At 43.4% G+C, this 20,071-nt stretch overlaps 1 protein-coding gene across 1 annotated transcript; it reads right to left on the bottom strand.

The window, feature by feature from the left end:
• Window positions 1-1,539: 1,539 nt before the first annotated feature.
• Window positions 1,540-18,900, bottom strand: ZNF202 (zinc finger protein 202). The gene is made up of 9 exons (XM_069468789.1): window positions 18,785-18,900; window positions 18,672-18,683; window positions 12,730-12,735; window positions 8,196-8,670; window positions 7,269-7,479; window positions 6,808-6,896; window positions 5,809-5,938; window positions 5,160-5,279; window positions 1,540-4,638 (listed from the first exon to the last, which is right to left on the bottom strand). Exons 4-9 carry the CDS (start codon window positions 8,643-8,645, stop codon window positions 3,635-3,637), a joined length of 2,004 nt encoding a protein of 667 aa, XP_069324890.1. The 5' UTR covers window positions 8,646-8,670; window positions 12,730-12,735; window positions 18,672-18,683; window positions 18,785-18,900; the 3' UTR covers window positions 1,540-3,634.
• Between the last annotated feature and the right edge of the window lie 1,171 nt (window positions 18,901-20,071).

The following is a 20,071-nucleotide window of genomic DNA, read 5'->3' as shown; positions in this document are numbered from 1 at the left end:
TCTGTCTCATACATAAACTAGATTAGCGAGTCAGTCAGGCAACGTCACTAGAAATAAAAGGAGATGGAAATAACCATAGGTATATTTCTCTCAGAGTTATTGTGGCTGGAAGAAATATTGAGGTCAGCTGATGGGGATGCTAGAGGTAAAACAATTTTTAAAATATTGGTGTGGACGCGCATCAAATTATTAACCTGCACAGCATGGCCTCAGTTACTATTTCTCAGTCCGGCTTTTGTTCTACAAAGCCATCATGGGGCCCAATTAACTCTGATTTGGATTGCTGTCCAAGAGCCTGGATAATCAAAATGCATTTTTGTTTTTTTTTTTTTTTTGAGACAGAGTCTCACTCTGTTGCCCGGGCTAGAGTGAGTGCCGTCGCGTCAGCCTAGCTCACAGCAACCTCAAACTCCTGGGTTTAAGCGATCCTACTGCCTCAGCCTCCCGAGTAGCTGGGACTACAGGCATGCGCCACCATGCCCGGCTAATTTTTTGTGTATATATATTTTAGTTGTCCATATAATTTCTATTTTTAGTAGAGACAGGGTCTCGCTCTTGCTCAGGCTGGTCTCGAACTCCTGACCTCGAGCGATCCACCCGCCTCGGCCTCCCAGAGTGCTAGGATTACAGGCGTGAGCCACCGCGCCCGGCCCAAAATGCATTTTTAAAGCATAAGGAAGCATAATATTTATTAAATATTATCTCATTTTTCTCACATAGCAGGGTGACTTAGAGGCTGCTGCCCTGACTGGACAGGACTGGAACAAATGGTCTCTGCCCACTCACTGTGACACTTTCCCCACCCCTATACTGCTGCCCAGTGGAGACAATGTATCTTCCTTTAGATCCATTACATGAGTTGGGCTTTGGAGCAGGCAACAAATTTTTTAGTGGGTTTCAGTTCTAATACTCTAATGTTAGACCAATTTATGAAATTCTCCATGGAGTTCACCTGAGTTTGCTAGGTTCTACTCTGGAATATGAGGCCTAAGTCCCAGATAATAAATATATTTTGCCTTTATCTCTTGGCATTTATTTCTTTTGGGATTTCACAGTGGTGAAGAGGTTAAATATTCCTTAGTTATTCCTAAATTACCTGGTCAACTACCCTTCTATTGTCCCTTTTAATTTCATACTCTTATTAACACAAAATTTCCAAGATTATTCTATAGCTTCCTCCAAATAATACCTTTAAAATCCTGCCTTTTTCTTCCTCAGAAATTTTTATTTAGGATGGTAATCAAGGTTACCAGGATTGCCCTGTCCACACGATTCTAGAGGGGCCCTCCTAAATGCATGTCCTGTGCCCCAGCCTCCCCTCCCACGCTCAGCTGTGCTGCGGCTTTCCCGCTGCTCCTGCAAACTGTGGTTCTGTTTGTGTTCAGATTTAGGAGACAACATATTCCCCCAGGAACCTCATAAAATTCCTTAATTTACAAAAGGGACCAGAGATTTAGTGTCAGCATATGAAACTTTGCAGGGCAATCAGCAATAGAAAAACATTTGATGTTCCAACAAACTGGGCCAGCCTCTCAAACATTCCCTCATGTAAATTCTCTTGACAGATTTTCACTGATTTCAATAATGCAGATAAATCAGAAAATAGAAAGTCAATTTGTTCTGTCACCTCCAGTATACCATCAACTTCTATAAATGGTAAATACGAGCTAGGAGAAATTATCTTTTGAGGCCATGACATTTCACCCAGGACAAACGTGCTTAGACTTCAGATACATAGTTGAGAAATGCCTGCACGTCAGGATAGTGTCTTCTGCAAACTCCAGGCTTGTCATCTCAGTGTGCATATATTCCACCTGTGGCTCAGCTAACCATTCCAAGCCTTCCCTATCCTCATGGAAAACTACTCTGTACTTTCAGATCTATTTGTATGAATGACCTTCAGAAGTATCTGGACCTCAAAGTCCTGGAATAGGAATAGATAAGATGGAAGAGTCCCAGAAACCAGGGAACATGGCTGTGTTACCTTTATTTCGTATGTGCATATTTCCAGCAGGACAATGGTTGACTAGTATTAAAACCAAACCAGTCCATTAGAATATCATTATAGACCAAAATGAGAATTTCCTTGTTGGGCTGTTAGGGTTGGGGTCTTATTAACTCCCCCATAACCTCTGGTATATGCTGGCCCACAGAGGATTGTGAATTAGAGCAGAAGGAACCAGGCACAGAAGGCTGTCTCCCTCTCACGCTTTAACCCTGTACCCTGTGCTCCATTCACGGAGGTTGTCTCCCCAGTCCTTGCCACTCCCACAATTAGAGCAGGTGAGGGTCATAACTATTCAGCCTAATCTCCACGGAACCTTTAACAGGCAACAGAGATCCTTGGGCCATCAGAGATACTACTATTTAGTTCTTAGTTACATGAAAATGAAATCACATTAAGAAAAAGAAAACAACACGAATACATGAAAGCCATTTACTCCTGGTAAATTCCTCAGGGTCCCAGGTGCTGGGGTTCATAATATTCCATGATGTCAGAGAACTGAGGCAGGGATGATGGGGATTGGGTGTCAGGAGAATAGTCTTGATGGTCTTGGCTAGCAGCAAGAGCTTTTCCTCATCTTTCCATAGTCTCATCTTCAGTTTTCTTCATATAAATGAAGTGACCCAGTCAATCATGATTCTGTAATTATTATAGTGCCTTTGTAAGCTGATGTTCCAAAATCCCCTCACTCACAAAGCCTATGTGAAGGGGTTGGGGAGGGGTGCATGGGTGGGTTGTACATACGTGGGAATGTAAATGATTTCACGATTTAATTATGCTTTACTGAATCTGTCCCCACCCAAATGCTACGTCTCACTTGTAGGAGAAGTGCTAGGGACAAAACCAAGAGACTGGCTGAATAGTAAGGAGGCTAAAAAGGCATATTTTAACAGGAAAAAAAAAAAAAAAAACCCACAAGGAAAGAGGCTTCTGACTAGGCCCTCCTTTCTAGCAGTGTCTGGCACCTGATATCATTTTGACAAAGGGGGAGGGAGGAGCTTGACAAGGTCCATATGAAGCAGCCTTGAGGTTTTTGCCCACTTCTCCCATTTCTCCCCAGCATCAAAGGAAAGTGCATGGTAAGAAGTGAATCAGACAGCGACAGATTTGTACAGTTATCCTGTGAGTACGTGGCAAAGCCATCAGGACACAAACCTCCTGTCTTGAGTTCAGAGCTGTGTGCTTTAAGATTTGAGCCCAGTAAGGACAGAATCCTTCAGGCTGGTCCCTTACCTAACCTAAGGGGCTAGCTGTCCTTGGCCACTTTGAACTTGAGGCTGTTATGTAGTCTTTAAGATATGTAACAGCCTATTTTTTTGGACAATATAGTGACCATAACCTCTTAAGTCTTCTAGTTCTCCTACTTCATACCCATGAGGTAGAAGCAGGAGCACTCCTGTGAAAGAGAAGCCTCAATTCTGCTCGTACTTTGGGCAAAACATCTCTTCAAGGCGTAGAAGGCTGAGAGGTTCCACCCAGGGCTTATTTAGTTGTGGGAAGAGGTGAAGTAAGATCTGGCAGGTCAGGGAAACTCCCTAGAAAAGGTCTTCCCAGGCTGACAAAAGGGCTCGTCCTACCCCTCACATCCTTCAGATGAGGGCTGAATGCAGATCTCACACAGGGAACTAGCTAGGATGTCTTTTCTGAGTGGGTTCTCTGATGCCTGATTAAGTGATATCCTCTGCTGAAGCTTTTTCCACAGGTAGGGCATGTGAATGGCTTCTCCCCAGTGTGTGTTCTCTGATGCCTGACGAGGTGGTCCCTCCGACTGAAGCTTTTCCCACATTCGTTGCATCGGCAGGGCCTCACTGACGCATGTCCTCTCAGGTGCTTGGCAAATGCTGCACTGTGGTTGAAGCACCGCCCGCACTCGCTGCAGAGATAGAGTTCCTCAGCTGCATGTGTCTTCCGGTGTGCCAGATACCGCCTATGGTCACTGAAGTCCTCCCCACACTCTCCGCACAAGTAGGGTTTGCCTCCAAGGTGGATTCTTTGGTGTGTTGTTAGCACAGATTTCTGGCTGAAGCTTTTGCCACAAATAGTACAGAAAAAGGGTTTTTCTCCTGTATGTGTCCTCTGGTGCCTGACAAGGTCTGAAGTCCAGCGGAAGTGTTTTCCACAATCATCACATCTATAGGGTTTCTTAACAGTTTTAACAGATGGAGTTCTCTCAGCCTGGATCAGAGGGGAGGTCTCCTCCAAATTCTTACGGTTTAGAGGATATTTACAAGGAGTGCTCACCTTGTGAACCTTTTGGTGCCTGGCAAGATGTGAGCTCCGCGTGTAACTTTTCCCACACTCCATACATTTATAGGGCTTCTCTCCTGTGTGAGTTCTCAGGTGTCTAACAAGGTGGGAGTTACAGGTGAAGCTTTTTCCACATACAGGACAGTCATGATGTCTCCCTAACAGGGTGTGAACAGGCATGGTTTCCTGAAGATTCATTAAACTATTCACTTGAGAGATATTTGTACCAAATCTTCTTTCATTAAGTCTACCTGGATTATCCTCAAAGGTAATTTCCCAATCTGGAGTCTGTTGAATTTCTGGATCTCCTGAAATAGACCTGTGTACATCCTCTAAACTTGGATCTTCCTGCTCAACACACTCTTCTTCCTCTTCACTCCTATCTCCTGTAGAAAGGGTGAGAGGAGAAAAGGGGGAAATTAGAGTGGCAACAATGACTTCTGCACAATAGGGGGACTTTAAGAGTTTTGGGAGGGCAAGACCATATAGTGAGAAGCCCATATGGAAATAACCAGTCAACTGAATGCCTGTTGTGTGCCAGGCACTTTCTCATGTGTTCTGCTATCAACAAGCCTTACCATGGACAAATATCACTATTCTCATTTTACAAATGCAGAGATTGAGGATCAAAGGTTTACATGAACTATGTAGTATATGGTATAGCTGCAATTGCAAAAGTTTGGTTGTTTTATTTTCCTTTCACCAGTTTTCATTACACAGCACTCAAACAAATGGTGGGAGGAGTGAAGAAGAAGAAAGTGACAGAAGAATTTGGCTTTCAGAGGGCAACAGCAGTACTCGTTGACATGTTAGAAGAACCAATGAGAGAAGGGTCCTAGAAGGAGAGAAAAGTACTGGCCAGAGGAACTGCCACTCAGGGCAATAAGACCCCTTTGTCATTCCTCACCTGTGTAAGTAAAACTCAGGATTTCTGGCTCTTGAGTCTCCTGAGGCTCTTGGATATCTGGGACCCAAGGCTCTTCCTCTCTAACCTGGGAGATCTCATCAGGTCTAGGGATTGGAAATGCTGCTCAAGAGAGGGAAAACAGTACATCACAATTGGCTCAACAATTCCCTGTGTTAAGAGCAGATCTTTTTGATTTGGTAGGTTGTAGAGCAAATATATAGCCAGGTCAGTTGATCAAACCTTTGGCCATTTTAGCTTGAGCACTTTAGCCAAGCACTGCCTATCTCTTGCCTTTCTTGTGTCTTTCACCTGGAACTCAATAGTTATACCACTATAGGCCTTATCCTCTTTTTCCCTATTCAAGAAAGTAGATCATCTCCAACTCTTACTGCTTATTTCAAAACTCATACACTTATCTCAAATATTTCTACACTAAAGCTGTAATATTCTAAGTTTATTTTCTTATTAGAGGTTTCCATTTCCAAGCATTTTCTTTTTTCTTTAACTTGGAAAGATACCATCTTCTTCTTCAGCTAATCCCTCAATTTCATTGGTGGGGTAGGCATAAAAGAAGTTCAGTGCATACTATCTACCAGCAGGAAAAAGATCTCTGTGCTCAGAATGCTCTAGAACACTCGAAATTCCTTACACAGAGAGACCACAATTCCACAGTCTTCTTCCAAGACATATTCTCCATAGAACTCTTTCTGTGTTGGATCCAGATCACTCCACTGATCCTCGGAGAAGCATATGGCCACATCCTTGAAAGTTACCAGTCCCTGAAACAACACAAGGATGTAATCAAAATGTGAGGCTTCAGGTAGCCTCATGTTTTGTCCCTGGATGAAGGTCGTAAATATAGGCAGAATCCACCCAAGAGATGAAAGGAACTCGAATGGGCTGCTTGGACTCATTCTCAAGGAAGTTGTCTGTCCCCTTGTCATGGCTTTGCACTGGCCCTTTCCCCCAACTCCACTGCCTTCTCTCAGGACTAGCTTACATTTTTCTTCTTTAAGGTGTTGTTTAAAATTTAAGAAAAGTCTTAAAAGTCATCATTCAACTCCCTATCTGATGTTTTATCATCATTCAACTCCCTATTTGATGTTTTAATGCTACCTACATTTCTGCAACAATTTATCTTTTCTAGGAACTTTCCCTAACCAACCCAATCACCTTTATCATTTATATTCTAAAGCAAAAACAGGACTTTTCCCCCCGCTAGACTACAATGTAGAAACACATAGCTTTTTCTCCAGCCACGTAGCTTAGTTTCAGGGCTTTGAACATGATGACTACTCCATAAATGTCATGTCAGTCATTCTTACAAATGACTATCAAAAACAAAACAAAAACAAAAATATCCTCATTTAACAACTTCAAAGTTGTACTGGAATGTTATAAAATAATCCCATTTTGTTAGTCCTTCTGGTCAATGGCAAATAGAGGCTCTGGGGCTTGCAGATCCAATAGAGACTATCAAAATTTATCTCATTATTTCTTCCCCTTCCAGGCACCTGCAGAACTGAGAACTTACAACTGGCAAAAGAAGAATGTATATTTGCATCCTGCCTGACCTGTTTAGCATATGGCTAATGCCCAATGGTTCTTCAAATAAATTCTCTGTGGTGTAGAGGGAACTGGGGTGTACCTGTGATAGAGCAGTAAGAAGTGCAACCATCTCTGGGTCTCCAGAGCTCCTCTCTCCAGGAAGGTCTGGGTCCTGGGGCATTGGAACCTCTAAGAAGAAAAGACGGTAAAGATCAGCAATATGCAGTGCACCCTGATAACTGGCAAAAGCTGAACATCCCCCATCATCTTTGGTAGGAAGGTGGCCCCACCCTCCCTACTATGGGAATCAATAAACTGGCCCAAGAGCAGCTTAAGTCATCCCAGCCCTTACCTATAAGACCATCAAAATGTCAAGAAAACCACCAAGAATATCACTGTCTCAGCTTGGAACTGTTTATGGGGGCTCCAGCTGGGACCATCTCCCTCCGACATCCTGGGTCCTGTGATTTCTTCCCATTACTGTCTACCTTGGTATGGGAGAAACACCCCCTCCCTGCCCGCACTCTGCCACAATCCCCACTTCCTGCCGAGGCTTCCCACCGCTCTCCTGCAGCGGCTGGAGCTCCTCTTCCTGGCACAGGCTCTGTTCTGCTGGTGCCCCCAGATCTGGGCTCTGTGTGGCTTCCTCATGGGACTGTTCAGGGGTCAAGGTCTGCGCAGGATCCTGCAGCTCACTAGGTGACTCAGGCTCTGCTCCCAGATGTACTGTCTCCTCTGACAGGACCTCCTGGCCGTGAACATGGACAGTCACCTGGGAATAATTCCAATTTCCAGTCACCATGGAGTTGGGGGGCAAATTCCTGGTTGTCATCAGGGCTTATTTTAGGAGAAGCTGCCTAGAGAAAAAACTCCCAGAGAGACCCAGATGAGGAGCAGAAACTTCAGCTGCACTGGGGCATGCAAAGAGGAGCTGAAGGTTATCTTCATCAGGACAAGGCAGGGGACACACGGTACTGCACCACTTTCTCACCTCCCTCCGCCCTTGCCCTGTCACCGAGGGCTCTGAGGTACCATCCTTCCGCCTCCACCTCCCCCACCCACCGCAGTCCTTACTGCCTGCCTCCCTAGAGTACCATCCTGGAGGGGGAATCTGTGACTGAGGGTCTGTGAAAACCTTTGAGGAAGTCACAAATTCTCCTCTCCAGGAACTCAAGGCTCAACATGCAAAGAAGGTGAGACCAGAGCCATGACCCTTGGATGCCTGAGGTCCCTGATGATCCTGAGGCAGGTGTTTCCAAAACCAGGAAGTCATACTCTCTCACACACACACACACACACACACACACACACACACACACACACACACCCCTGACCCATGGGGCTCACGGACCTAGGAGCAACCCAAGGGCAGAGCCCATTACATTGAAAAGATAATTTATGGGGGTCTTGTAAGCCCTCCCCCAAAATACAGCCTTACAGCAAATAGTCCCCCTCCACATCACACAGATCAGGACTCCCCCTCCTCACCCACCGCCTTGGTCTCCTGGGTTGTTTCTGCAAACCCTCCACCAGCGTCACTGCCTCTTCACCACTTTCTGGCCTTTGGCCCCGCACCCAGCTCTGCAGTTCTCCAGGCAGGACAGTAAGAAATTGTTCCAGCACAAGCAGCTCGAGGATCTGCTCCTTTGTCCGCCTCTCTGGCCTCAGCCACTGATGACAAAGTTCTCGGAGTCTGATGAGAGCTTCTCTAGGGCTTGCTGCTTCCTGGTAGCGAAATCTTCGGAAGTTCTGGTGGGAGGTCTCCAGCACAGGGTCATCCCTCTGTAAGACTGAGTCTGGCCTACAGGTGAAATCATCTTCTAGTTTCACCATCAGAATTCCCTCTTCTTCCCAAAGATCCTGGTCCTCTGGTTCCAAGGCTGTAGCCATTTCTTGGCTCTGGGGTGGTCTCACACCATCAAGAGCTCGCACTGTCATTACCCCCCAGTTTCAGCCTGGACACCTTGAGAGACCTGGGGTACAGAAGACAGACAATAGTATAAGCATGAAACTGTATACCAGGATAGCAGTTCTGGGTTCAATCATAATCTTCTACACATAACACTTCTTCAAATGATTAAGCCCCCTTTCCTCTAATCTCCATAAACATATGTTAGAAATGGATCTAATTGAGAGAAGATAATCCACAACTGAATGTACGGTCCTCTATTACCTTTCCTGGGTGAGGGCCATACCATATAGGAAAATACTGCATTTCTACTTCATGAATACCTCCAATTCTACCCCCTAAGTTTCTAAATCTGTTGACTCTTGTTCCTTCCTACAGACTGCTTTAGTTTGAGCCCTCATCCTCTCCTGCCTGAACTACTGTCATAACTTCCTAACTAGGAGCCCTACAGTACTCAACCATGAGCAAAGCACAACAGAACTTGTGGAGCTTTTGCAAAATATAGTTAAAAAAAAAAAAAAAATCATTCTTTGGACATACTGATTCAATCAATCCAGGCAACTGCTACATGCAGTTCTAATGTGCACCTGTGGCTGAGAAACACCAGCCATGAGGGAGGTGTGTGAAGTTTAGAGTCCTGGAGTCAGATCACCTGGGTCTGAATCCTGGCTCTACAGCTTACTAGGTATTCCCACGGTGGGCCATGGGCAAGTTCTTATGTCCTTTGTGCCAGTTACCCTATCTACAGAATGGAGATAGTAATGGTATACATCTAGTAGGCTTATGATTAGGACTCAATGTATTAGTATCTTTGAAGTCCTTAGAAGTGTGATGTCACCCAACATTACTTATTATCTTTCTATAGTTCCAACTGCATTACTCCATATTTAAAAACAATGACTTTTTGATGTAAGATCAGTTCCAAGCTCTTTACAATTAGTCCCCAATCTATTTTTCAATCCTCAGATCCTACCTGTTCCCTGTATCGCCTAGCTATAATGCATGCATTGTTCATCTCCCCACAACAGGGTGCCTTTTCAGGCCTCCATGCTTTTTTGAAGTCTGTTGCTTCCACATGGAATACTCTCCACCCCCTTAAATGCTACATGGTGTATTCCTATTTCTTCTTCATTCCCATGACTTATAGTTTATAAATCACTTATCACTTCTCACCTAGATGCTGCAATTGCCTCCAAATGCAGCTACCTGCCTCCAGATTTGTTACCTTTAAGTTACCATTCACAGTATCACCAGAACGAGCTCTTTTGACAAATGTGGTCATGTCCTTTCCTTATTTAAGATCCTTCAATCATTCCTCTCTATCTTGTAAAGGGAAACTTCTAAGTATTACATATCAGGCTGACCTTCATCTTGTTATTCCCTTTGCCTCCTCTCCAATCCTTCCAGACACACACATATGTATACATGCGTGTGCATGCAAAGCACACAAGAGTGTGCTCTTTAGCTTTTGAATATGCTATGCCTTCTGATTCTTTACCCTTGGTTGTGTTAAACTTTAATCGAAATTTCAAGATATAGCTCAGAGTTCATGTCTTCTGAGATGTTTTTCTTTGATCCCAGCCCCTACTCTGAGGCATAGTTAGAAATCACCTCAGTGCTTACACAGAAACATGGGCACATCTCATCATAGTAACTGTCATACTACACACCCATTATTTATCTTTCCTGTGAAACTGTTTGAAGTCAGAAACTATGTTTTCCATCAATCTCCAATACCTATAATAAAGTGTACAATTAATGGATTTAAAATGAATAAACCTCCACTCTGATGGTTTCTTTCTACTTTAACAGAAAGAAGCAACTTTTCCTCCATTATGCTTTTATTCTCTTTCTTATTCACCAAGTCTTGTTAACTCTACCCTCTCAAAAATGCCTTTCAAATTCATCCATTTCTTCATCTCCACTGCCGTGCCCCTGGTTGAGCCATTATGGCCTACTAGTAGGTATTAACAGGATCTTTAAAAAATCACCATATTCTCACCACATAAACAGCACTGGGACATAACAGACACTGATGCTGAATAAATTACTTAGTTCAAGTTTCATGACTGGTTGTCTTGGTCTTGTCCCCCTCCAGACCAATGTGCACGTGTAGCCTGAAGGCGCCTGCCTTTCTCAATCTTCTTCTGTTACACTACAATTGTCTCAGATCCACCTTTAAGGTCACCAGTCCACTCTTAGCTGTGTCTCATCTGTTGCTGCCCATCAAATGAATTTATGGTCAATGACCATATTATTATTATTATTTTCAAATCCCTTTTCATTCATGTCATTTCACTTTTTCATTATCTTCAATCATTTACAATATACTTTCAAAGTCTATTTTGGATAGTTCCATAATTCCTAGGTCTTCATATACTAATTTTCCCATGCTTTCTCTACCTCATGTTGGTTTGTTTCCTCAGGTGATTTGTAATTTTTTTTATTTTATGCCCATCTTCAGGGAGATTGCTTTTTTCTTTGGGACCCCTAAGAGCCCTAGGTTGTAAAAGTGAGCCCTTTGAATAGAATTTCATTTGTTTCCACCTGTTAATGGTTTCAATGATCTTGGATCAGTTTTTGTGTTAATTTCTCAGGGTGTTCCTAAATCATGTTTTTAGTATATTATTTGGACTTATGCTATCAAATGCTTTTTGTCCTACCGAAGGCAATGGAAAACCTTGCATTTTTCCTGAGTCACCAGGAAAATTTTCATGGAAGGCATAGCTCTTCAAGGCTTCAGGTTTACAGGCTGCCCAATTCCATAACCTCCACACTCCATCAGCTCCCCAAGTCCTATCTCCTTGTTGGAGCACCGATAATAAAATCCCCAACCCTAGCTACCTTATTTTAGTTTGAAATCTCCTTGCATCATGGTGAAGTCAGCTTATACTTACTCCTCTAGCTTTTATTTCTCTCTCCTTCTGGAATCTATACTTACCTTTAGTTTTTGAGGCAGAGGGAAGAAGGGAGAGATAAAATGGGCAGGCAGGCACAGGTATTTTATAATAATGGGCAGGAGGACCGTCCACATTAGCTCTACCTGCAATACTTCCTAACATATAAAATCTGCCAATGGCTTCATGTTGACCTTAGGATAAAATATAAAATCCTTAACACTTGATACCCAAAGCCCTTCAATACCTGGCCCCTACTTACCTCTCTTTTCTCCCATTACTGCCACTCCCACTGAAAAGCCAATGCTCAAATTACTGTTCTATCTTCTGTTTCTATGCCCTCACTGGGCTTTCCTGATGTTGTTCCCTCTACCTCAAAAATCCTTCTCCACTCCCTTCACGTGGTTACCTCTACTCATACTTCAAGTTTTCCCAGGATGTCTTTCCTCATCCTCCTAAATAATACTTCCATAGGAACTGGTACCTTTCCATATCACATTATGAATATGTACGTATTTTTTGTGTTGTAAAAACTGTTTACCTTGCTAAACTCAGTGGACTATAATGCTCTGAGGGCAAGGACATTATGCCCAGCTCGATGCCTGGAACACAACAGGTACTCGCTTCATATTTGATGAATGCAGAGACACTCAAGTTTTTTTTAGGTCTGTTTCTCGAAGGATACCATGTCATATTAATCATTAATTTGTTCAGCAAACTGTGTGCTGGATAAATGAATAAATAGGGAAAAAACATTTATTGTTTGGATTGTGAGTAAAACAGAATACTCTTAGTGGTTCCCAAAGTGATGGAACCAAAACTTATCACAAGGAATCGTCATGTTGTCCTGGGGATAATCCAAATGCAAGTGAGACAAAACTGGGCATTTGGGAAAAAAAAAACCAAAAAACAAAACCTGTTTCCGTTGAGGATGTGAATCAACTTTAATAAGCATAAAACCAGACATTGACTAACTTAATGCAACTAAAATATGGATTATTTATCCAGACAAAGCCTCCCAACTCCCCCTACCCCTGTAAAGCAGGGAGAAGAAAGAATACATACATAGAGTCTTTTGGCTTAATAAAAGGATCTCTATCATCTTTAAAGTCTGAGAACCAAGGTCCAGGGAAGTAGAATAGGAACACTCATTGTTCTCATGCAGCACTAGGCTCAAGAGATTCCATACTATGGATTCCATAACATACACATGGACAGCGGGCTCCTACTCTCAGAACGTTTCCAACAGTGCCACATGAAATCTGCTATTTAAAAATGCCCTTCAGAGATCACAAATTGAGATTTCTGTTGCTTGTTTTGCATTTACTTTGGCAGCCTAGGGAGGTAAGATGCAGGAAAATAGAACAGATCAGCAACAGTGGAAATGAAGAGAGGAGTCTTTGGTGAGGTAAGCACAGCATCACACTTGGTACCCAAAGATGTATGTCCCAGCCCCAGATTCCCAAGTAACTGGCGCTACTTTAAGGGTTTTGTGAAATAACATACAAAGAGCCCTTGCAAAGGGTAAAGTCCTCTGCAGATATCCACTGTCCTAACTCACTGGATTATCTGAGATGGGAGAGCTTTATAAAATAAAATGTGCTGGGCAAATGTCAAGTATTAATATTAATTAGAGACAGAACATGGATGTTGTGTTTTTATTCTATAATTCATGGAATGTACTACACCACAATTATGTCTTGCAATTTGTTGCCTCTGTTATTCTAATACCTTTCTTTAATGTCTGCCCTTGAAAGGGTTCCATAGTGAGATAAAAATTGAACAGAGTATTATAGAAAGAATATGAAACCAGGTCAGAAAAAATAAAAGACTTGGTTCCAGAAGACACTAAAACAATGTCTGCAAAGATGCTTCACAAGCCTACCTGGCAGGCCTCATGACCTCATCTCTTGAGTGTGTGCTCCTAGGATGCACAGGGCAGGGCTGGAGAGGAGATATGGAGAAGGCAAGACCTTTCTACAATCCTCAGCCCAGCTGTCTCTACCCCATATGTGAAAGTGTCACATGGCAGTGAAGGTCCAAACTCAATTCTCTAGACAAGAGCAGCAAACCCCAGGCAATGACAGAATCTCTAGTTCTCTACCTTAAAATGCTACTAGCTGGGGTGATCTCTCTGGATTGTAAATGACAAGGTTTGTAGTCATATATTATCTATCTAAAGGAGAGATGGTGATCTGTCTATTTATTGGCAAATAATCTTCAGAAGAAAACAGTCATTAGACTTAATGACATTTAGCAGATATTTATATCCCTTCCAGTCCCCATTCCCATAATTTGGAAATCTGAGTATGACTGCTTGCTATGGCTAATTGGGGCCTTTCAACAGCTCCTCTCATTGTTCAAGAATAGAAATCAACTAATAAAAACCGAGAACTGCTCCTTTCCAATGCTGCTGCTGTTCTTTAAAATGAAAGATTCTCTCTTTTATTCTTATTTTAATTGTCCCATACACAAATGTTTATCTAGGTTTTCCATGTAAAGGTTAGGGGCTTTGGAATCCTGGGTTGAATCCTTACTCTTACTCATTAGCCATGTGACAGTATTTCTCTAAGCCTCAGTTTCATCCTCAAATTGTGGCTAATCCTACCTACCTCACATGGTTGTTTTAAGAAATAAATAAAGTGCCCTGCAGAAATCCATCAGCATACAGTCTGGCATAAGGTGGGTGCTCAATATATGCTATTCTTTTCCTTCAAGCTGTTTTAAATCCTTTTGGGAAAAAGACAAATTATTTATTTAAATAATAAATAAGCAGACCACTCTTAATTACAAGAAAAAATTAGAATGCACAGGGAAAATCTTGGTTTGTTTAGTATATCAAAAGTAAAATGTTAAACCAAAAAAACAGTCCTTGCTTTGCAGGCACTTATACAGTAAGATTAAATGAAAGCCTTGGAAGACAGACAAGATGGAAACTTAAAGACAGGTTCTCCAGCAGAAGACTATACCAGCAATGCTTCTGCTTTCCAGTATCAAAGTCCTCTCCCCTCCCTGTAACTGGCAGGAGGCAATTTGAGGCAAACCCAGTTAGAGAACCCAAAAAGTCATAAGAAAACTTAATTCAGATAGCAAAAAAAATGTAAGGGAATGTGTCCTGACTTTTGGCCTCCTAATTCATGATGATCAGTATGCCTCAAACCATGCTTAAAAACTATTTCTTTAAAAATATTTTTGCCACCTCTGTATTTTTTCCTTCATAAAAGCAATATTTGAGTAGCAAGGGGAGAAGTAGCTCAAAGCTTATTACAATAGGTTTTGAAAAAACAGAATTAAGTATAGACAAAGGGAAGACAAGAAGAAAGAAATAAAGAGAGAGGCTGAATAAGTAGCACATGGGACAAGGAAGCCAGTGAAGGCTAAAACACAAGTATCTTCTGCCCTGAAATGTGGTTAGACTTTGTGGTTAGCATCAAGGTACAAGGTGGGTATAAAAATGTCATTTAGAGTAAATGTAAACATGAAAATGAAAATAACAATTCATTTCATTTTTAATTAAAATGTTTTGTATACTATATACAGCAGACCTAGTTAGGCAGCAGTAGAGAGCTTTGCCTTTGGTGGATGACCTGTGTTCTGCTCCCTGTTCTACCTGCTCATCTTGGACAAGTCATATTATCTCATGTTGAAAACTGGGATGATTCTGTACGTAATGTCAGAGAACTGGATCGATTACCTTATGAGAAAACATTCAGCTTGTTGATGGCAATAAGGAGAGGCTTTGAGAGGAACAAAGATATATGTATGGCTCCTTTGTTGAGTATTTGGGCCATAATGTACCAGCCTAACATGTTGAGAGAGATTTACTCAAGAGTTGAGAAGGGCTAGAGGCCAAAACAGATTTTAAGAAGTCAGAATTAAATACCTGGCCGTCACGATCATGTTGCTTATCCTCCAACAGAAGCTAGGCTTTCTAACCTTAAGGGATATTACCCAAAAGCAGTTATTGGCCTAAATAAAGCAGGTCAATCTATACACACACACACACACACACACACACACATATATATATATATTTTTTTTTTAAAGAGACAGGGTCCCACTCTTGCTCAGGCTGGTCTCAAACTCCTGACCTCAAATGATCCTCCTGCCTCAGCCTCCCAGAGTACTAGGATTACAGGCATGAGCCACCACACCTGGCAGTATACCTCAGTTTAAAACAAAACATCACGTACTAATCTGAATCAGGACAAGGAGGGCACAGCAAACCTAACACCCACCCTGATGAGAGCAGCAGCTCTCATGTGGCAGCCGGAGTTAAATTAAATGTATTCAATTCCTAAAACTAACACGGTCAATGCCAATCACACAGACAATGAGAGGGAAATAACCGGATAACATACATTATAAACACAGCCTGACCTGAGGTATTGATACAGATAATTTGTAATAGCAGTCAATGTAAAAGTCATTTACTATGTTTTTAGCTTTGTAATTAACATACACTGTTAGGATACCCTGGATACTGGCTGTCCAGATGACTGTGTCTCGATAACTTCCTTCTAGCTTTGCCCAAGACTCCCTCACATATGATGAGATGATAAAGCATGGGACCCCTGCCTGCTGACCCAGAGAATCTGAGGAGTGCCAGATCTCCACTGAAGACTAAATCACCATACGAAGAAGTAACCCCAGAAGTCATTTTTGTGGTGGGGATACCTTAGTGTCTGTCTCCCTACTGTGAGCCCTACCCTGGAAAGCAAGGATCTCATTCATTTTTATATTCCCAGTGCCTATCACTTTGTTAAGTATTTTGTAGAAAAGGTGCTCAATAAATGCATGGTCTTTAATCAAGGTTTCTATTTCTCTTCCCCCAATTTGTATATAGAAGCACTGAAAATTCAGAAATCAGTGGGTTTCAGGGCTTCTGAGTAATAAACCATTCACAGGGATAACTGTAGGAATTTGGCATTAGCATTTATTCCAGTCTCTTGGGAAATCAGGTGGCATAGCCATATTCTACTTTACTGTGTGGCGTAAGATTAGTGGAGAAAAATTTTTCAAGAGGGGAGGAGGGCAGGGGTTAGAGTTCATTCAATCCACAAATATCTAATGAGTATCGATTGTTTGTCCCACACTATTTAAGGTGCTGGGCAGAGAAAGATGAAAAAAGCATAAGCTCTGACCTAAGGAACTTAACAGGTAGTTAAGAAATAGCAGGGACTTTAGCAATACTAGGAATTCACAGCAAAAACCTAGAGTATGGGTGGGTGTAATTTACATCATCAAAACAGGAAGCCTCTGTCAAGACAATTAAGAAAATCTAGGGGAAAAACTCATCAATATTTTCTCTTAAGTTTGTCAAAAGATAATGCAGCATTCACGGCTTTTTGTGTGTGTGGTACACTGTCTTAATTTTACAACAAAAGCATTCAGACCTAAGTGGTTAAATTACCCGCAAAAGATCAGACTACTAGTTTCCAGCACAGAAGTACTTAAACAGCTTTTCTGGTCCCCAAACCACTGCAATGTTTATGTCACATTTGGCCAAAGGAAGTCATTCTCAAAGCGAGGAACCCAGACCAGCAAGCACCAGCACCTGTGACCTTGTTAGAACTTAAAATTCTTACGCCCCAGCCGAGACCTATTATCACAAACTCTGGGGGTAGGCCTGAGCAATCTATGTTTAGTAAGTCCTTCCTGTGCTTAAGACATAAGTTTAAGAACCACTAGGCAAAGGGAGTAAATCTGAGGTTCATGCAGAAAGGCACCAACTTTTCCAGTGTCTGCCAGATTAAAGGAGGGTTTGATGGTGAGAAGACAGCAAAAACAGGAAGGGTCTACAACTGTTACATGTCCTATGTCTATGCCAAATTAACTGGAAAAAAAAAACAAAACTGATGTAAACCTGTAACTTACCTTATCTGTAGTTTGTAATGACCAAGAGTCCCTCATATTGTGGTAAACCTTGCTGTGCCCTTGAAATGATTGTCTACTGCAATATAGTATATAGACAGAGTGCAAAAAGGGGTACGGCTGGAGGAGAAAGGGGGAAAAATTATGAATCCCAGGAGTTTGGTTATAGGAGGAAAAATTGCCATCCTCCCTCCAACACTGCCCATCTTCTTATGCTAGATACTAATAGAAAGTTACCCAAGACAAATGGCCACAAACGCTAACTGCTCTGCTGTCACACACATCCACCAACATGCCTCCCACGGCTATTCCACAACCTTTCCGAAGGAGCTTTCTGGATCAAGGCCCAGGGGGTAGCTTGGAAGAGAAGATGGGATTGAGGGACTCACTACCATTCCTGTGGCTTTTAAGTGTAGCTGCCCTGGGTGTCACCTGCAGAGCATGGACAGAGAAAGAGCAACAGTTCTAAGCCTAGCCTCCAAGCAAGAGCCTGCTCCCCAGGACCAAGGTGGTTCAAGAAGGACTGGGCCTAATAGACTCCCTTTGGAGAGGCCAGTACAGATTCTAAGGCAGACAGGGTTATCAAAGCGCCTAAGAGATGAAAACAGCCATCGCTCAGAAAAATAACTGGGCTGACACCTTTCTGAGAGAATACAGCCTTTCATGGCATATGAACTTTTAGTCAAGACAGACAAAAAGCAGGGGTATACTCCTGCTGAAGGTAACGGTAGTGCTGAGAAGAGGTGCCAAAACTGGCTGTTGGGGGTGGGTAAGAAAGTTGCAAGTGGAGACAGCAGCTATGGACTTGAAGGGAAGCTTGGGGTCTGTCACAGTGGCAACTGAAAAGCCACAGGCCAGATGGTCTCCAGGGCCTAGTATGATCACATGTGATAAGATCACAGGTGAGTGTATCTGCATGGGTGTTGGAGGGCATGGAAGGTTGGTGGTGGAAGGAGATGAGGCTCACACTGGGCAGGGAACGTACGGTGAGGATTCTTGAGCAATCTGAGAGGCGGGGCGAGAAGAGGCTGCAGGAAATAAAGGGGCTTAGACCACTCCTTCCTCGGTTCCGGGGGGCAGTTGGCGCGGAAGCACTAGGAGGTACAGACTAACTGCGTTTCTGCAGGCCCTAGGAGGGGGCGGAGGGCGGTGGCTGGAAGAGAAGGAAGCCCGGAGCGCCATCCACATCCTCGCAGGTTCTGGCTCCGGCCACCAACAGACAGGGAGGCCACAACGTCCCCGCCCCCTCAGTACACCGCCGCCACCCCTTCCCCAGGACAGAACGATTTCCCCAAGCTCTGGGGGGCGGGGTCTCCTGTCCCTCCCCCTCCTCCCCGCCCTGCCCGGCTCGGCCGGATCCGACCCGGTCCCGCACGACCCGGCCCAGCCCCCAGCACTCACGGCTCCGACAGCTCCAGCAGCTCCTCCCCTGCCCCGGCTTCTCCCCCACCCACTGGTGGCCGAAACACCGCCGCCGGATCCGAGCCGCGCGGGGCCTAGCGGGTCGGAACACGTGGGGCCTTTGCGCCCGGAACCGGAAGCGCCGCTCACCCCGCCTCCTCGCCGCGCTGGAGCCTTTCTAGGCTGTGGGAGGTTTGGTCCTCTCCATGCGCCCTGTGCGGGCTGCGGCTCTGTGCTGACGACTCAGTGCGAGAGAGCCTTGGACCTGACCGCATCCGTCTGTGCCCCTACCCCTCTCTGCAGCAAATAAATTAACACCTCGGGCCTTCAGTGTACACGCAGACTTTCTGCAGGGTTTTTTTTTTTTTTTTTTTTGCTTTTTGCTTTTTGTTTTTGTTTTTGATCTTTTGTTTGGATTTCGATACCTCTGTTTTGCCTGATTTTTTTCTTTTCTCCTTTGCATTATTCGCTGAAGCATGGTAGAAAAGAGAGCAGGTTTGGGTTTGAGTGGCTACCGCATTCACCATCAGCGGCAGAGCCTCTGACGAATCTCCACCTCTCTGGGCTTCAGCGTGCATCTTGTAAAATGGGCATAATAATGCTGTTGCTTTAGAGGTATAAATGATATATTTCATATGAACTGATTGGAACATAGTAGAAGCTCAGAAAGAGAATAGTTATGGTGTCACTGTTCTCTATTTTCCTTGCAGTGTTTCGTTGTATTTCTTTACTTTCAGACTGTCATCCCTAATCTCAATTTTGTCTGTTCGGTGACATTTCTGCCCACACCTGACATTTTCCTTTACTCTATGTCCCTTTTACCCTGTAAGTCACCATTCTCCACGTGCCATGTATCATTTCATTTTCATGGGATAGATTGCTGTGATCTGTTTACCATGTTTTAAACCGAAGGTATTAATTACTTTTGGTGGAGAAAGAGTGTATTAGAGTTCTCCAGGGAAACAACCAATAGGATATATACAAGTACATTAAAGATTTATTATGTGAATTGGCTCACATGGTTGTGAAAGTTGATCTGCCCTCTGCAAGATATGGAGAACCAGGAAAGTTGGTGGTGTAATTCAGTCTGAGGCTGAGGTCTGAGAACCAGGATGGGGTGGGGTGGGGTGGGGTGGGCTGCTGGTTTAAGTCCTGGAGTCTGAGGGCTGGAGAACCAGAGCTCTCATGTCCCAGGGCAGGAGGAGATGATGTCCCAGGTCAAGAAGAGAGAGACTGCATGTGCTCTTCCTCTGCATTTTGATCTATTCTGACCCTCAAGATAT

The sequence above is a fragment of the Eulemur rufifrons genome, chromosome 6, assembly GCF_041146395.1.
Source record: "Eulemur rufifrons isolate Redbay chromosome 6, OSU_ERuf_1, whole genome shotgun sequence".
NCBI lineage: Eukaryota > Metazoa > Chordata > Mammalia > Primates > Lemuridae > Eulemur > Eulemur rufifrons.
Note: the sequence above shows the minus strand (reverse complement) of the source record. Positions and strands in the feature narration are given on the sequence as shown.